The sequence below is a fragment of the Lynx canadensis genome, chromosome F1 (genome assembly GCF_007474595.2).
Source record: "Lynx canadensis isolate LIC74 chromosome F1, mLynCan4.pri.v2, whole genome shotgun sequence".
Classification (NCBI taxonomy): domain Eukaryota; kingdom Metazoa; phylum Chordata; class Mammalia; order Carnivora; family Felidae; genus Lynx; species Lynx canadensis.
Window position 1 is genome coordinate 44314309 of NC_044319.2, and position 18105 is coordinate 44332413.

Genomic DNA, 18105 nt, shown 5'->3' on the forward strand with positions numbered 1-18105 from the left:
AGTGCCGCTGTGAACATGAGTGTCCAAACACCTGTTTAAGTTTTATTCTCATCTCTTTCAGGTGTATGCCCAAAAGTGGCCTTGCTGGATAATATGATGATTCTTTGTGTTTAATTTTTTGAGGAATTGCCATGCTGTTTCCCAGGCGGCTTCAGCATTTTGCATTCCCACCAGCAATGCACAGGCTTCTGGTTTCTCCACAATCTTGCTAACGCTTTGTATGTTCTGTGTTTTTGATAATGGCCATCCTAAAATGAGCATGAGATGGCATCTCGTTGTGGTTTTGATTTGCATTTCCCTAATGATTAGTGATGTTGATACATCTTTTCATGTTCTTACTGGCCATCTGTATATCTTTGGAGAATGCCTATTCAAGTCTTTTGTCCATTTTTTTTTAATTGTCTTTTTTCCATGTTGTTGTTGGCTTGTTGGGGTTCTTTATATGTCCTGGGTAGTGGTCCTTTGTCAGACATATGATAAATGGAATCTTGTTTACATTGCTTCTGAAAGAGCAGGGTCCAGCCTTCAGAGAGACCGGAGTCTGGGACGGGGTAGTGAGACCCACTCAGTCCCTACCCACCATCATCCCTGATTCACTGCTTAGTGCTCTGGATCACCCCTGTCTCACTCCACAGCTCTCTGCTTCTGGGTGGTCTGGGAATGCAGGGATGGAAAAGGTACAGTCGCTGGCTTTGGAGCCAAACTAAGGAAGCAGGGAGACGGAAAGGAGGCTGACCTAGGTGAGGCTGGGTGAGGGGACAGGGACCTAGATGGAAATCCAGTGAGGAAAACTAACCTGGAGAAAGACCTTCTCTTGCCCTAGGAACCCCAAAGGCATGAGAAAATGCCCCAAGGGAAAACTCCTGTGGCCGTTGAAGTAGAATGGGTGTCACCCCCTTCTGCCTGGATTCACACTGGAGACCTCTGAGCTGAAAAGGGGGCTTCAGGAAGGCCCACGGCAGGGGAGAGTAGAGATGGAAGGGGTTTGCATCATCTACGGGGGTCTCCTCTGATTCCCAGTTATTGTCTCACAAGTCAGTAGATGCCGTGGACTAGGATATAGGAGCCTTATGCAATTCTGGAACCTTTGAATCTTCCCGTATTTGTTTGGGGATTTGTGTGCATGTGTGTGTGCACACGTGTGTGCGTGCACGTGTGTGTCTTATTACTTCTTTGTGTTTTATTCAGTTGATTAGGCGAATGTTTAATGAGCCCTTCCCGTCTGCCAGGCACTGTCCGGGGAGCTACATCAGTGAACAGAGCAGTCCCTGTCCTCAGGGAGCTTGCCTTCTGTTATCAAGCTGCAGGGATGTGAGCTGATTGGCAGAGGCAGCCAGGCCACTGTGTCCAGGCCACGGCCAGGCAGGGGTGGCCAGGCAGGGGTGCGGGGGGACTGTCAGGAAGACCTCCAGGGCAGAGTACACGTGCAGCGTTCCAGAGGGCAGAAGAGCAAATAGTGTCCCTGGGGCCCACAGTGGCGAGGAAAAGAGAGGGAGGGAGTCCATCTAGGCCTGCGAGGGGTCCCTGGGACTAGGGTAACCAAATATGCTGGTTTGCCCGGGACTGTCCTGATTGTAGCACTGAAGGTCCTGCATCCCAAGAAAACTCTCAGTTCCAGGTCACCCTACCTGGGACTCCGGCGTTGAAAGCACTGCTGACTTATTCACGAGACACGGTGGCCTATGGTGCCAGAGGGACCCGCGATACTTTAAGGGCCCACAAAAGTGTTTTGATTTCTTTTAAAATCAGGAGGAAGAAATCTTTTGTTTTCTATATAATAATAATATATTTTTCTTGATATCAGTGCTATCAAAAAATAAAATTTCCTATCTTTGTTTTTTTTAATGGTGGAAGAGGGGCCCCATAGCACTGAAGACAAAAGTGCTTAGGACACACAGAGTCACAACCTGGCTTTGGCTGAAGGGCCTGTCAGGAGATCAAGGTTAAGGCAAGAGGACTCCCACGTTGAGTCAGCCCCACCGCCCAACCTTTCCTCTGCCCTGCCAGACCGATGACCGCTGCCGCTGACGACGGTTACGATGATGGTTCGCTAGCTGCTGTTTCTCGAGTGCTTACTCTATGCGTGCATTGTGCTAAGCGCTTCCAGATGTGCAATCTCATTTCATCCCCGCGACAAGTGGGTAGAGAAGGCCTCGTTACCTGCGTTTCTCAGACGGAAATCCGAGTCTCAGGGACGCTGACTTGCCCACGTGCACAGACAACTGAGGGCAAGCCAGTCGTGCAGGGCGGTGTGGTCTGGCGGTGAGGAGCAGGGGCTCTGGGTAATAACACACCGCCCTCACTGAGTTATGGCAAAGATGAAATGAGACTGTGACTGCGAAACCCTGTTGGCGATTTTTGCTATTATAACGAGGCGCCGCAGGGCTTGAACCCAGGTCACTGCGGCTCCAAGGCCCGCGGGGAGCTGATGTTCTCTGGTCCTGACTCACCCCAGAGGACCCGCCCCTGCTCGTAGACTGAGATGGCCACCTCAGTGAGGGGCACTGTGCGCGGGCTCCAGGACACGCCGGCCGCCCGGGGAGCCCGCTGGCATGGCCTTCATCACGTGCGCACACGCGGAGCTGATCTGGCTGCCCAGAAGCGCCGAGGCTCTGCGCGGACGGCGCCTGCTGTCTGGTGTTCACGGTGCGCGCATCTCTGTCTTCCCTCCGCGGATAGCCTGTGCGCTCCCCAGGACGGGGGCCGTGGCCGGCCGCTTTCGTGTCCCAAGGTGCCTTTCACACTCCCCACCCCATGGGCAACTCAATCAGTTACTGTTGACTGACTGTCTGCGTTGACCATCTGCTCTACAGTTTTGTCTTTGGGGACTTCAGTCTCTTTCCAGTTTCTCATGTCCCACCCCCTTTTTATTTCCTGCTCCTCTACCTCCCCCGCCCTCCCCAGAGCAGCTCAAATTCTGCATGGCTCTGCTTGTAGGGATTGGCTCCGTGATGAAGCCCGCCCCTTCCTTCTGATGGGAATAACCTACTGGAGAACACAGTTCAGGAGTTTCCAATCCTTTTACTTCTGGGACATTGGACAGCTCCATGGAAGGATCTGGGGGAATCAACCCCTTCACTGCCCAGGGTGAGGCTGGGACAATCATTCCAGAACACGGACCATCTGCGATCTGGAAGGGGGCCCTGTGGTGAGACCCTGTGGGGCTTCCTCTTTCCCATCTAGTTGAGGCTGTCACCAAGGGACCAATGAGCCTTGAATGTGGTCTGGGCTTTGAGCAGGGCGTTCCCAGCCCAGGCAGAGGGGTGTCTGCCCCTTTCCTCTAAGGTTCCTATTCAGGATAGGCTTAACAGAAACATCAGGTGTGTGGGGCCCGTGCCGCTGTTGGGCAGCAGGGTAGGTGCGAGGTGTCCACAGATGTCCTTCTCATGCAGGAAGGCCTCGCCGAGGCTCTCCCCTCTCCCGACATAGGCCTGGGGTTGGTTTCCAAGGGGCGAGAGAGTGGCTGCTGGCAGATTTGCTAAGAGCTGAGAAAGAGGAAGTGTGGCAAAGACTCATGGTGAATGGCTTCCGGGATAGTTTTTGTTTTGTTTCCTTGGGTTGTGTGAGCTAGGAAGGTGTAAAGCTACTTGAGTTTGGCTCACACGGTGACTTACAGACGAGTAGAGAAAGCAAGTGGCCAGTGGTGAGACAAGTAAGGCTGTAGAGGTGAGACGCGTTCTCATACCATCTTATGACAGTCATTACCACTGCATTTCGGGCAAGCCCAGCCGTCCTCCGAGGGGGCCCCACCCCCACCCCCAGCTCTCTGAAATAGAAGAGGAAGCAGTGACGAAAGAAGCCACCCTCCAATGTAAACTCGTAGAGCTGCAAAGGGGTCTCACTTCGTGATTTCACAGATGAGGAAACTGAGGCCCCGAGAGGGGAAGTGACTTGCCGGAGGCCGTCGGTCATGACGGTGTTGCACTGGTTCCTACCAGGAAGCCGTAAAGAGCTGAGCCACGGGGCTGGCCAGCCAGCCGAAGCCCGCGGCCCTTGCGGCCCTGCCTTGGCATCAGCCTCTCGGGGTGCCGGTCAGCAGGACATGCCCTGTGTCCCTGGGCCGGGCGCCACCCAGTCTACTCCACCCTCTCCTTGCCTCCTCCTCGGAGGTCACCGCGGAGCTCTGCGGAGCCTTGCAAGGGGTAGGACAGAAGCACCATCATCAGACATCAGGTCTGTCTCCCTCCAGGGAGCATGTAATTGGGAAGATGGGATTAACACATGTGAAATAATAATTAAACAATAAAAGGCAGCATATAATTAGATCCAAATGCAGCCGCACAGGCTGTGAAGACACCTCCGTGGTCCTTGTAGTAGTGGATTTGTCAGCCAGCAGCTGCAGAGGCCCGTGGCATGTGGTAATTTGCAGCTTGGCGACGACAGGAATCTGAGGCTTCGGGGCCACGGGGCTGGGGTTTGGGAGTCAGTCCCCGAGCCAGTGCGTGAGCCCTGCTGCCCACGGGCATCCCTTCCTCAGCCAGCCTGTTGCCTCCTCATGGGAGACAGAAAGACAGTAAGCACAACTCCAATGAAGCGATGAAGCCTTTGCCCACTTGCACAACATGTCCATTAAGTGAGAGTGAGGACCAGGGGTGTGAGGAAACACAGGAAGTACATGGCTGTCGGCAAGAGTATCATTCAGAAGAAAGGCAGCATCCGGTACAAACCTGTATATGCCTTCCTCCAATTGGGAATGAAAATGTCGGAGATCTCCTATGGTAGGAGAGTGGAGAGTGAGGACACCGCCATGGGCGATGGCACCAGGGGAGATGGGAGCTGTGTATTCTAAGCAGGAGGAACCGCCCAATGGTGTAGAGCAGAGGTGAGCAAACTACTGCTCATGCACCGGATGCCATAAATAAAGTTTTATTGAAACATAGCCATGCTTGTCCTGCGGCTGCTTTGTGCTACAGTGGCAGAGTTAAGTAGTTACAACAAAGACTGTATGGCCAGCAAAACCTACAGTATTTACTACCTGGCCCTCTGCAGAAAAAGTTTGCCAGCCACCAGAGCCAACAAACTCTATGGCATGGTGGTCAAGCCTGATTAAGTGCTCAAGGAAAATGAGAAATGAGACTGGCTCATAGGGGTAGGACTTTGTAAGCCTGGGATGACCGTAACCATATGTGCCTTTGGATGGGTTTGATAATTTCCAAAACGGTTTTTGCACCCATTATCTCATTTGGTCTTGCCTTGGCATGGATCCTATCAGGCAATAAAGGATTTGTATTTCAAATTGACAGATAAAGCTGAGGCTTAAGGAGGTTACCGGATTTCCTCAAGATCACTTAGTTAGTAATGGGGATCAGAACCCAAATGCATGCTTCTGTCCATCCTGCAGGTATTTCCTCAGCCTCTACTTGTTCCGAGCTGCATCTAGGCTCTGGGACGCCGTGATGGATAAGACAGGTATGGGTGCTTCTCTTACGGAACTCAGTCTACACTGAAATCCAAGGCTCATTGCTCTGTAATTCCTAGGGAGAAATAAGATCTTTCCCCCTACTCCTTGTAGGCAATAAGGAGCCATTGAAGGTTCTTGAGCAAGTACCTATTATCCATTTCATGCTTGGTGCCGCTGGGCACAGAGAATAAATAGAAGCATGGTGTAGGTCATTAAGAAAATTCACTCTAGCTGAGAAGACAACTCAAGATAGAGAGATAGTCTACTTGGAGGTTAATATAAGTAGATGAGTATTGAAGTGCCAGATGGAATAGTGCTAGCTTTAGGTGTGGGTTCGCTTTAACCTTGCTGGTGCTCAGTTTCCTCATCTGTGAAATGGGCATTCCCATGCATTTGTGGGGAGGATGAAGTGAACTAACACATGCCAAGTGATCAGAGTGCTGCCTGGCATACGTAGCTGGTAAATAAATAAAATAAGGGATGGTCATCATCACCATCATTCAAGGCAGGAGTGGTCAGAGAGGCCGGGGCAGGTTGAAGGACCTCAGGTGGGCAGATGGGAGCGATACGATGAAAACATCATGAAGGGAGAAGAGGCTGAGGAGTTTGACAAGAGGGAGAGTGAAATTTTTGGCAAAAATGAAGTTTGTGTGATTCGGGTCAAGAAAAAAAATGGCATGAAGGTATCTGATGTATCAGAATGTATCTGATTCTCCTCAGCTCACTGCTCACCCTGGGGCCCCCTTGTTGCTGGGGCTTTGACGGGCTGTCCTGTGTCCACTTGGGGATACTAGAAGCCACAGGACTCACTCAGAGCCTCTTCTTCCCCAGTGACCAAAATCAAGACATGTGTCATTGATTAGAACGCAGTTAGAGGCACCTGGGTTGCTCAGTCGGTTAGGTGTCTGACTCTTGATTTTGGCTCAGGTCACGATCTCATGGTTCCTGAGTTCAAGCCTCAGGTGGGGCTTTGTGCCGATAGCACAAAGGCTGCTTGGGATTCTCTCTCTGCCCCTCCCCCGCTCATGCTCTCTTTGTCTCTCTCAAAATAAATAAATTAAAAAAAAACTTTAATAAAAAAAGAATGCAGAGTTAACCAATGTTTGGGTTTCTTTTTTTTTTTTTTAAGTTTTATTTTTTTACTTATTTTTGAGAGAGACAGAGACAGAGAGAGAGAGAAAGCATGGGAGGGGGCAGAGAGATAGAGGGAGAGAGAGAGAATCCCAAGCAGGCTGTGCACTGTCAGCACGGAACCTGATGGGGGGCTTGAACTCATGAACCACAAGGTCATGACCTGAGCCGAAATCAAGAGTCAGACCCTTAACCAACTGAGCCACCCACGCACCCCTGGGTTTCTTCTTAAAGTAAAATTCAACTTCAGGTAAATCTGCTCTGAGACAGGCCCCAGACCACAGGGATGGTCCTCTTAACTTTGATGTTAAGGATAATATTTTCTAATGTTTATTTATTTTTGAGAGAGAGAGAGAGAGAGAGCCAATGGGGGAGGGACAGAGAGAGCGGGAGACACAGAATCCAAAGCAGGCTCCAGGCTCTGAGCTGTCAGCGCAGAGCTCAACATGAGGCTTGAACTCACGAAACTGTGAGATCACGACCTGAGCCGAAACCAAGAGTCCGACGCTCAACCGACTGAGCCACCCACGCGCCCCTGTGATATTTTAATAGAAAAGTTTGAGGATCACTCTCTCGGGGGAGCATTTCTGTTCTGACCCCTAGCAGCTAGCCTCTTCACGTGGCTGTACCCTAATAAACTTGAGCCCTGAGAGGCAACGCAGCCCTTTCCATAGTTTAGGATGTGGGAGCACAAACCTATTTTTCACCAGTGTCTTGGATGTGCCAGCTGCATCGGGAGCAGCTAAACCATCTGCCACCGATGCCAGCGGCTTAATCAGAGCGGATGAATTCCATGCCAGATGCACCGAGATGTGTAAACCCCCTACGAGGGACACCTCGCAGGCCGATGCCGGTATTCGTTCAATCAGAGTGAGTTCCCGTTCTGTCTCCATCTTGGGCTAACCTAGGAGACAAAACGCTAGCTGCGTGGTTTCTAGCTTTGTACCCGTGAACGGAAACAAATCTTTCACTTTGAGGACTTGAAAATCTGGCAGGTGAATAGAAATTGAGGTCTTTGCCTTACCCTCTGAAGATTACTGTATTATTGACCTTGTTCACAGAGCAGATACTTCCTTTTAGGTAAACCTCCGGGCAGTGAACATCTGTAGGTGGCCAAGTGTTAATTCTGCTGCTGGATGGCGACCCTTAGGATCTGAAATGGGCTGCGAGGGGTCTATACCAGTTCTTCTCAAACACTGCTGAACATCAGAATTACCTCTGCCCAGGCTGGACCCCAGGCTGGACCCTCTGCCCAGGCTGGACCCCAGGCCATAAATCAGAATCTCCAGGATGGAGCCCAGTGTTTTTAGAGATCCCCTAGATGATTCCGTGTGTAGCCAAATTTAAGAACCATGGGCCTAGGGGCACCTGGGTGTGGCTCCGTCGGTTGAGCATCTGACTCCTGATTTTGGCTCAGGTCATGATCTCATGGTTTGTGGGTTCGGACCCCACATCAGGCTCTGGGCTGACAGTGCAGAGCCTGCTTGGGATTCTCTCCGTCTCTCTCTGCCCCCTCCCTTGCTTGCACTCTCTCTCTCTCTCAAAATAAATAAATAAACATTAAAAAAATTAAAAAAAAAAAAGGAAAGAAAGAACCACTGGCCTCGCTTCTGTATCATCCCTGGGAAGGAAGGGATTAGTGAGCTCCCGTGGCTGTGGCTGGCTGGCTCGCTGGCTGGCCTGCTTTGGCAGGTGCTTCCTCCAATCCATGGGTCAGATCTCGTCTGGCAGATGCAGTCTGGGCGGCAGGCATAGCGGCCCCAGGTGCTGACACACCAGGCTGGGGGACTCCACGTGTTGGCCACACAGGGTTCCTGGCACTTCCGACGGGGCGGGGAGACCAGGATGCCTGTCTTTTGCATCAGTCCTGGAAGGGGTGACCTCGGCTGCTTGCGTCACTTCCCCAGGTTTGTGGCGGGAAAGGGGGCGGATAGATGGGTTATCTGCTGAAGGAAAGGGGAACAGGAAGAAGAAGAAACCTTCAGTCACAGTAGCTCTGTCTCTTGCTGTGTACAGACCCAAGCCCGGAACAATCGGCTTTTGCAAGCTGTGACACAGCTGCCTTTTCTGACAGGGAAATGGCTGTAGCCAGTTGGAAGCTATGAGAGGAGATCTTTCAGGAGCTTCGAGAGTTTGCTTTCCATCATTTAACTTTTTTTTTTTTTGTAGACAAGTTTGAGAAAGCTGTGAACTCTTGAGGAGGGGACAGCCTGCGTGCTTCACGGCTGGAAAGGGGGGAGCACATGGTAGTAACCAGATGACTGGTCTTTCTGGCCGGAAGCTCCCAGGGCTGAGCCTCCGCCAGGCACACGTGGCCCCGTAGGGGTGAGCCCCGCTGTGGGGAGGGTTGGGAGGGTTTCTGGGGCAGTGTGTGTCTCCAGGAACTAACTGTGGGAATGGATGAGGAATCAGGAGCTCCGTTTGAGGAGCTGGGTTAATGAATTGACAGTGAATGAAGAAGACACTCTGTGAGGCTCGTATCACCTGCTACTTACCTCAAGCAAACAGGAGATGCCCTGGCCTGTGCTCCCCCTTGGGTGGTCTTCGATGGGATCAAGGTCCAGTTCAAGAGCCTGAGCGGCCACGTAGGAAAAGGGTGGGTCCTGACTCCTGGCAGCTACATCCCACTTGCGGGATGAGAAGTCCCTCCTTGACGTCTTCGCAGGTGTTGCGGTGCCCGTGGGTCCTGATGCCTCTGGGGCCTGGCCCACTCATCAGATACACCTTGGATGAATGTTTCACAGGTCCCATAGTTTATAGGCCTCGGTTTAACAGCTGCACACCCCAGCCTGGAGGGGTGGAATTTCAGCGGGCATTATGGGAGTGGCAGAAGCTGCCTAGAGTGGCCAGGTGGTGAATCGAGAAGAACATGGGCTGCAGATTTAGATGGGCTCTGCTCTCCAGGCCCTACTCAGCTGCTTACTAGCAGTGGGACCACAGATCTGTTCCTTAACCCCTCTAAGCCTCAGTTTTATAATCTGTAAAATGGGAGTAGCGTAGGTGGTATGTGAGAGAAGGTATGTGAAAGCACGTAGCACAATGCTGTTATTTTCAGGACCCCTGAGGAATAGTACAGGGGGGAGCAGACAAGCCAAGGGAAGATGCTGCGATGGAAAAGGGGTGTGGGCTTATCTCCATGCAGAGGGGCGGGGGTGGGCGCCACGCCAGCTCACCACAGCAGCCACAGAACATGTTATCGGCCCCGGGGAGGGGGGTGGGAAAGCAGGAGGAGGAAGTGAGGGCATCCTGCCGGGTGTGCCCAATCTCCATGGACAGCCTGCTGGAGGGAGGACAGCCAGGGCGGGCTCTGTTGGGGGCGCCCATTGTGTTCAACTGGGTGGTGTTGCCGTGACAGGGTGGGTGTGAAGTTCCCCCACCAAACCACACCCCTGAAGGGTAGTGTCAGGGAGGCAGCCAGGAGAACACAGACGCTCCGCCTCTCTGGGCCTGTTTCCTCATTTGCCAAAGGAGAATTCTGATCCGCGTTGAGTCTGCTAGATTTCTAAAATCAGGCGAGTTCTGGGTGGGTTTTTCCCAAACCATGGCTCCTGCACTCCGGGCCACACACAGGCAGCATGGAGACAAGATTGAGAAGCTGGGCGGCAGGGAGGTTGGGAGAAATGCAGGGAAATAACGAGGGACAGAGTTGCCGAGACCCCAGAATTCACCCCTGAACCCCCTCCACAGCGTGAAGGACACTGACCCCCAGCTTCTTCTTCAGTTTTGTTCTTCCCTTACCCTTCCCTAGGGGGAGAGGGCACCAGGGGAGCCCTTGGGAAGGACTCAACAGAACAGCCCGGGAATTTCCTCTCAGTTCTGCACATATGGACAGGGCTCTAGGCAACTTACTGAAAACTCCTTAGTCCTGGTTGTCTCACTTGTAAAATGTAGGTAATAAACTTCATCTCACAGAGTTCTGGTTCATGAGGATGAAGAGACCGTGCATGCCAAGTTCTCACCACAGAGGGGGTGCTGAGAACATGTTGGTTGTCCCCATGCTCCAGGAGAGGAGGCTGATTCTTTCAATTATTGTAGAAGGACAGCCCCCTGTCCCTTTCTGGTTCACTCATTTGTTTGACAAATATATACAGTTCACCCCTGAGCAACATCAGGGTTGGGGGCGCTGACCCCCTGCACAATAAAAAATCCGAGTATAACTTTTGACATCCCCAAACCTTCACCACTGATAGCCTACTGTTAACCGGAAACCTTACCAATAACATGAACAGTCGATTAACTCAGTTTTGTATGTTATGTGTATTATACACTGCATTCTTACAATAAAGTGAGCTAGAGAAAAGAAAATGTTATGAAGAAAATCATAAGGGAGAGAAAATACATTTACAGCACTGGACTGTATTTATCGAAAAAGAATTGGTGTATAAGTGGATCCATGCAGTTCAAACCTGTATTGTTCAAGGATCAGCTGAACTGAATTATGTGCAAAATTCTGTGGCTGGTGATGTGGGGCCTGAACTGATGCTCACGTGCCCTTGGTCCCCTGGGTCTGGGTAAATTACTGTCCTTCCCATCAGCATATGCTGGGACTGTGTGTACATTCCTTTCTCTCCAGCTCTATTGTTACTTCCTTGAGGAGATGGACCCCGGCTTGCATTTCTCTGCATCTCCCTTAGCATCTAAAGGCTATGTTTTCCATAGCAACCCTCTGTGAGCCAATGCTGCTCTGCTCATTCACCAGATTTGTGGTCGGTGCCCATGTGCTGGGCATGTTCATATTAGTCTCACAGCAAGCCTGAAGGGTAGTTATTGTTCCCATTTCACAGGTGAGGAGACTGAGGTTTAGAGCTATTTCCCCAGGGCTGGCCCGGCTAGGCAGTGGCACCGCTGGAATTTGACCTCTGATTGTTCTCACCGTGAGCCCATGGAATTAGTTTTTACCCCGTGGGGCTGGTGCTCCCTATGCTTGGTCAGGGAGGCCTTTGGGAGGGTGTGCCCCTACCCTTTCTCATCCACTGTGTGCCCACTCTCACTTCTGTGTTCCAGAATGTCTGTAAACCCCCGGAGGAGACGCAGCGCCCGCCCACACTGCAGGAGATCAAGCAGAAGATTGACAGCTACAATACCCGGGAGAAGAACTGCCTGGGCATGAAGCTGGTGCGTCGCGCCCGCCCCCATCCACGACCCCGGCCACGCCCCCGGCCACTTGGGCTCCCCTGCTCCCCCTCTAGGTTCTGGGGCGGCCCTTCTGAGGCCCCTCCCCTTACCCCAGGCCTGGGGGCTTGTGCAAGGCTGAGAACCCAGGCGGTCAGGGACCCACCCCCGGGGCTGCAGGGAAGAATGGGCTTTAGAATAAGATCCAAATCTGTCTCTGGCTCTTCCCACTTTTCGCTTTGGGAACCTTCTTAACGTCCCTGAGCTTCAGTGTGAAAGAGATATTGGTGCCCACTTGTCGAAGCTGTCCTGAGATTTAAGTAACATAGAGTGACCTGGTACTGCTCCGCCCTCAGGAAGGCCTCACAAGGGCGGTTCGCAGCTCCTCGTCCTCTCCCTCTTGGTTGTTGTACCGTTACAGCCTGCGTCTCAGGAGGCTTCCTTGGACTGTGCAGCGCTCTGAGCAGGGAGGCACCGACTCTGTGCCAGGCTAGCGAAGGCCATCTTCAGTGGGAAGGGAAGGGGAGGAGAAGGTAGAAGAACGCTGCCCCCTGCTGGAGGCTGGTAGCAACTGGCTCTGGGGGCTTTGGCCAGAGGGCACGCTAGAAAATCCAGTCTCCGGTGGACCTGGGCGTTAAGTCTTGCAGGCTGCTGGTTTGGAAAGAAATACAGGAGGAAATCCAGTGGGCTGGTTCTCCAGGGGCCTCTTTACAGAGCCTTCCTGCTCCTCCCTGGTTTGGAGGGGCAAACTAGAGAGGACTCTCCAGACCCTGCCTCCCAGGAGTGGGGACTCACCAAAGGCAGGGGATTGGGACAGGGAGCCTGAGCCCCCAGAGCGAAAGCCACGGCAGCTCCTCGTGTCCCCCTGGTTGCTGGATACTGCGTGCCTTCTCTTGGCCCGATGCGGGGCTGGCAGGGGGACAGTGTCTCTGCCCTCCAGCACCTCCAGGTCAGCAGAGATGGGAAGGAACTCGGGGAGACAGGTGGGGGGCTGACTGGGATAGCACTGTTATTAGGAAAGGCCTCTGCAACCACCCCACCCCCTGCCCCCGATCCAGGGCAGTGGGCCAGAGTGGCAGCTAGGATCATGCAAGTCAGACCGGAGCTGACCCATGGGCACCCCCCACCTTCTTCCTCAGAGTGAAGATGGCACCTACACGGGTTTCATCAAAGTGCATTTGAAACTTCGGCGGCCAGTGACCGTGCCTGCGGGGATCCGGCCCCAGTCCATCTACGATGCCATCAAGGAAGTGAACCTGGCGGCCACCACGGACAAGCGGACGTCCTTCTATCTTCCTCTGGATGCCATCAAGCAGCTGCACATCAGTAGCACCACCACGGTCAGTGAGGTCATCCAGGGGCTGCTCAAGAAGTTCATGGTTGTGGACAATCCCCAGAAGTTTGCACTTTTTAAGCGGATACACAAGGACGGGCAAGGTATGAGAGAGCAAGCTCCCGGCCAGAAACCACCTCTCCCACTGAACCCCTGCCAGACTTGGGTGGGAGGACTGGGCTTCCTCTGGGCACTGCACTCCAGCCACGTGGAAGGGCCACACAGGCACTCTGGGCAGAGAGCTGGACGGGGAGCACGCGCCTGCTCTCGGTGCCCCTCACTTTATACATGACTGCAGGAAACCCACACCCTGGGCTCCCACTTCCTGATCTGTGGAATGGGAGAGCACCCGCCTGCCACTGCTAATCTTTTGGGAGGTGATGCAAGTGGAAACAAGTTTCCAACTCTCAGCAGACACCAAAAATAAAAGGTCACTCCCTATGTCTTCTCATCAGGTTCATTTCATTAGGTTGGAAGGTTGGCTACTTCCAGTTATAACCACCCTGCGTCTTATTTCCGGGTCTGTCCTCCTCCCCACCTCCGATGAGCCCCTAACTCCCTCTCTTGGTTTGCAGTGCTCTTCCAGAAACTCTCTATCGCTGATTGCCCCCTGTACCTGCGCTTGCTGGCTGGGCCTGACAATGACGTCCTCAGCTTTGTGCTCAAGGAGAATGAAACTGGAGAGGTGGAGGTAGGTCTGGGCCCCTTTGCTGGTTGCACAAACCCAGCCCTCAGGGCACACTGGATGGGGCGCCCTCGTGGGCGTCATCCTCCCTACCCAGCATAGCTGGGGGCCCTGTGGAGGCAGCTGAGAAAATGGGCTGAGAAAGAGCCGGGGTAAGTGCTGGGCCAAGGAGGTTCAGTGTCCAAAGCCAGGATTGTAAGCATCCTGGGGGATGCAAGTCAGCGCCTGTGTCTGGCAAGGTCTGTGGAAAGAAAGGATTTCATGGGCTTTATTTCTGAACACCCAGGGTGGAGGGGCACTAGGAAGCTCCTGTGTCCGGGCCCAGGTTGGTTTTGCTCCAGGATGGCCTGAGGCCCAGCAAGCTCCATGCCACACACACTGAGCCGTGTGTCTCTTCCTGGCTCTTAAAAACGGACCTCCTTCCTCAAAGGGGAGTTCATCAGAGTGCAGTGTGGTGGCACGAACTAGGGTGAAATCAGGCTGGCGCCCTGCGCGGCCTGGGATACTTGGGAGTTGGAGTCACGGAGGAGTGGCCGAGGGTGGGGGAGCATCCTCGGCGTTTGGCTCACTGTGTTCAGTGGAGGCCTAGGGTTAGGGGTCACCGTGGAGATTCGGGGCATCTAGGCAGGTGTTAGGGCTCTGTCCCCTCTCCCTGCTTCAGTCAGGCAGCTGGGCTTCCATCTGACTTACACACTGGAGTCAGATTTTCGTAAAAAGTACTCTGCTGAAAATGTCTGAACGCTGCAGGCCTGGTGCAAAGCTCACGGGCCTGGGAGTTCAGAGACGGGGCTCTAATTCCGGTTCTGCTGCTGCAGCTCTGTCCCAGTAGCTCTACCACCTTCCCTCTGTGGGCTTCGGTCTCCTCAGTTATGCAATGTGGGGATTAAACTAGATAAACCTGAATATTCTTTTGTGCTCAAAAGAGCTTAGGAGTCAAAACCCCTGGCTCCACAGTGGGGCGGGGGCTCTGCTCCTGGGTCAGCCTGAGAGCAGTGACACTTGCCTTCCGTCCCGGGAGGCCAGGTCCCATCGGGGCAGGCCTGGGCCAACCGGGCTCTACAGAGCTTTACAGGTTATGTTACCTCATTATCTGCTCTGCCAGCCGGGGAGGCGGAGACCCTAAGCCTGTGGCAGATGAACAAGCAGGCTGAGAAGGGCGCAGTGATGTGCCCAAGATCCCATGGTGGAGTCAGGCTGAAACACAGTCTCTGGGGGCTGAGTCCAGCTCCATCTGCCTCTTGGGGGTCTGCACGTTGAGAACCTGTCGCTCATCGCCTCACAGCAGACAGCTAGAGAGGCCAGCATTGGCCCCGGGTGGCTCTAGCATCTGAGATCTGAACATATCTCAGCTGCTACAGAGAAAATGGAAGACGGTTGATTCTCCAAATAAAACACCGCACATGGACTGGTACATCTTGGTCATGAGATGCCAGGATTTGAAATTTGGTTGCTGGTATGACAAGGGAAACCCAAGCTTTATCCACTGCACTTGCCTATTCGGTAGCAAACCGTGTGTGAACCGTGTGAACCGGGGAGGCAGCGTGGGCCCCTCAGGTCGTGCAGCTTCTGACCTGTCTCCTGTTCTGTTTCTCCCCCATCTCCCTCGTGCCTCGCAGTGGGACGCCTTCTCCATCCCTGAGCTCCAGAACTTCCTCACGATCCTGGAAAAAGAGGAGCAGGACAAAATCCAACAAGTTCAGAAGAAGTATGACAAGTTTAGGCAGAAACTGGAGGAGGCCTTAAGAGAATCCCAGGGCAAACCTGGGTAACCGGTCCTGCTTCCTCTTCTGGTGCCCGCGGATTTACTTTTATGATTATTATTTTGCAACAGACACTTTTTCTCAGGACACCTCTGGCGGGTGCATTTGTGCCCACCTGGCAGTTCCAGATGTGGCACGAAACCTCTGAGGGGCGCAGGTGCACGCGGGCCAGGCGCTGCCTGCCGCTCGCTGCTGAGGAGGGGGATGGGGGACAGAGCAGCCTCAGTCCTGGGCGATCCTCCCGGAGGCCAACCGGCTGCCTCTGTCATTGCCGAACCGCAATTGTTCGCACCAGCCGGCAAAGGAAAGAAGAAAGGTTTTAGAGCTGTTATGTTCTTTCTCTGGCTTTTATTCTTCTTCAGTTTCTCTCGTATTTGCCGCCCACAGACCTTTATTTATGAGTCAAAAATTGTAGCATATTCCTCTAGCAGATCTGAGCTGAGCCCTGGAAAGCAGGACAATGCTCGTAAAAGGACTGTTTCCTCACTGCCCCAATGTGCCCATTGTTCATGCTCAAGGGAAGGTTATAAAGCCACTGGCCCCAGATGCTCAGGTAGGGAGCACCAAAGCCTGAGGCCGGCTCGGAGGCTTCCGGAGAAGCCGCAGCCCGCCCTGGCCCTCATCGCTCAAGAGTCCAAGCACGTAAACCCAAAGGCATATGTTATCTGCGCAAGTGTGACAGTCACGTCTTTGTCGTGAACAGACAAGTGTTTGTTTTTAAGTTACAGTTTTGAATTTGACATTGCCATCATCATCATGTGTTTCCACCAAAGGGAAACCAACCATTCACCATTTTGAATGTCTCCTGTGAGAATGGAAATCAGGCGGTCTGAGAAAGCCGAGAGACGTCGCAGAGAAGTGTGTCCAACTTGCCTTTGGCCTTCCCCCAGCTAGCGAGCTGGGGAGGGCCTGGCTGCCTTGCTGTCCCCCTTGGGCTGCAGCACGGCCTGTCTGCTTCCGCCAGGACTCAGGTGCTGTCAGAGGAGGCGCCTTGACTACAGACCGGGGAACCTCCAGCTCAGCCACTAGGGGAGTCCTTTTGTGTTCTGAAGCCCGGCCCGCCCGTGGCACTGCGCTCAGTGAGCCTGTGGGCTGGCTTCCCGCTGACCTCAGTGCCTTTTTGTTTTCAGAGAGAGGAGCAGGGTGCATTTGCTTGATGCTCTACTGCCGGCTTGCTCCTGCCAGGAAGTGGCCCACGGCGGTGTGGGGGGCAAGGCAGGAGAGCCCTCCCTCCAAGGCTGGTGCAAGAGTCAAAGACCTTCCCATCTGAGATCCTGGGCTTTGACGCCCAAGAAGTGATGTCAACCGCAGGGACAGGGTGGGTCAGATTCCTAACTTACATCTGTACTGGCTCCCCGTTCAGGTGCAAACTTAAAAATGAACTAGCCAAACAACTGAAGCGAGTAGCCAGGACTGCGAAGACACTCCAGTGCGGAGGGAGAAGGACTTTTAACTTCCAAAGCAGGGACAAACCGGTTTTCCCATCCAGCCTCTCAGAGATCACTTCTTCGCTCCTCTGCCTTCCCAGGTCCTGCTTGGGTCAGGTTGAGCCCCAGCTTGTGTAGCCTCAGAAGTCCCCTCCCTGACCCTTGCTGCATCCTCACTGCCCCTGATCCCAGAAGGAATGCTGACCCCTTGTCATCCAAACTGTGTCTGTCGTCTTCAAAGCTGCAGAAGACGAGCTAGCAGCTCAAGATTTTTGAGAAACCCCCCCCCCCACCGCTCCCCACACCCTGGTTATCTGCCATCTCCTGCTCAGCCTTATCGCTTCCCTCCCTTAAGAAATCTCTCCCTGCTGTATATTAAAGGGAGTGGGTAGAGAGCCCCTTTTTCCTTCATGCTGCATGTCTGTAACATTAATGGAAGGCACGGCTCCTGCTGCAGCCACTGTGAATGCTGCTGAGGGCCTCCCGCTGATGGGGTGGCCATTTTATTTTTGAGAAGGAAAAAAAAGTCACGTCCATATATACGTAAGGGCATATAGCTATATATACAGAGATAGGGGTGTTTATGAAATAAGATTATGGGAAAATTCCGACTTTATCTAAAGCACAGTTAGACCCAGGACCCGTGCCGAGTCCCGAGCCTCGGAACATAGTCTGTGTGAATTATCCCTTCCCCCCAGAGGTGGGTATGACTGCTGGTAGTGCCTTCTACCCTTGTGTTGCCCAGTGTGTACGTGTTTGTCTTGAGGATATTTTCTTTTTAAGTGTCTTTCTTAGATGGGTTTAAAAAAAAGTAATAAAAGCTTGTTGCAAAAAGGATTCAGACTGGAGACACCTTTGGCCTTCACCATCTCCGGGAAACTGGGAGCTGGGAGAGAGGGTGGGAACAGGGAAGGGCATGCGCTTCTTGGCAGAGTCACATTCCCTTTTGCCAGCGAACAGAGGAGTGAAGGCTGCTCTTCAGATAATCTGGAGAAAACGGACGGGACGCATGGGCCAGAGGGTGTTGCCCCGGTGACCGGCTGTCCTGCATACCCCTAGAGCAGGAGGGGAAAGGGGATGTGCTACAGAAGGGGATCCTGAGTGAGAAGAGAGGAGGGAGCTTTCTGGAGCTAAAGATGATTAAACATGAGGACAGACTACTGATGTGGACAAGGATTCTTCTATTTCTCGAATTATTTAAAAATAAGGCAGATATGGGCGCCTGGGTGGCTCAGTCGGTTAAGCGTCCGACTTCA

At 53.1% G+C, this 18105-nt stretch overlaps 1 protein-coding gene across 2 annotated transcripts in view; it reads left to right on the plus strand.

The window, feature by feature from the left end:
- Positions 1-17686, plus strand: part of RASSF5 (Ras association domain family member 5) — a 66505-nt gene extending 48819 nt beyond the window's left edge. For both annotated transcript variants that reach the window (XM_030303508.1, XM_030303509.1), the window contains 4 exons: positions 11537-11647; positions 12784-13081; positions 13553-13668; positions 15279-17686. In XM_030303508.1, the coding sequence (XP_030159368.1) occupies positions 11537-11647; positions 12784-13081; positions 13553-13668; positions 15279-15431 (678 nt within the window). In that variant the 3' untranslated portion in view covers positions 15432-17686. The remainder of the gene's footprint in view (positions 1-11536; positions 11648-12783; positions 13082-13552; positions 13669-15278) is intronic.
- Positions 17687-18105: the final 419 nt, after the last annotated feature.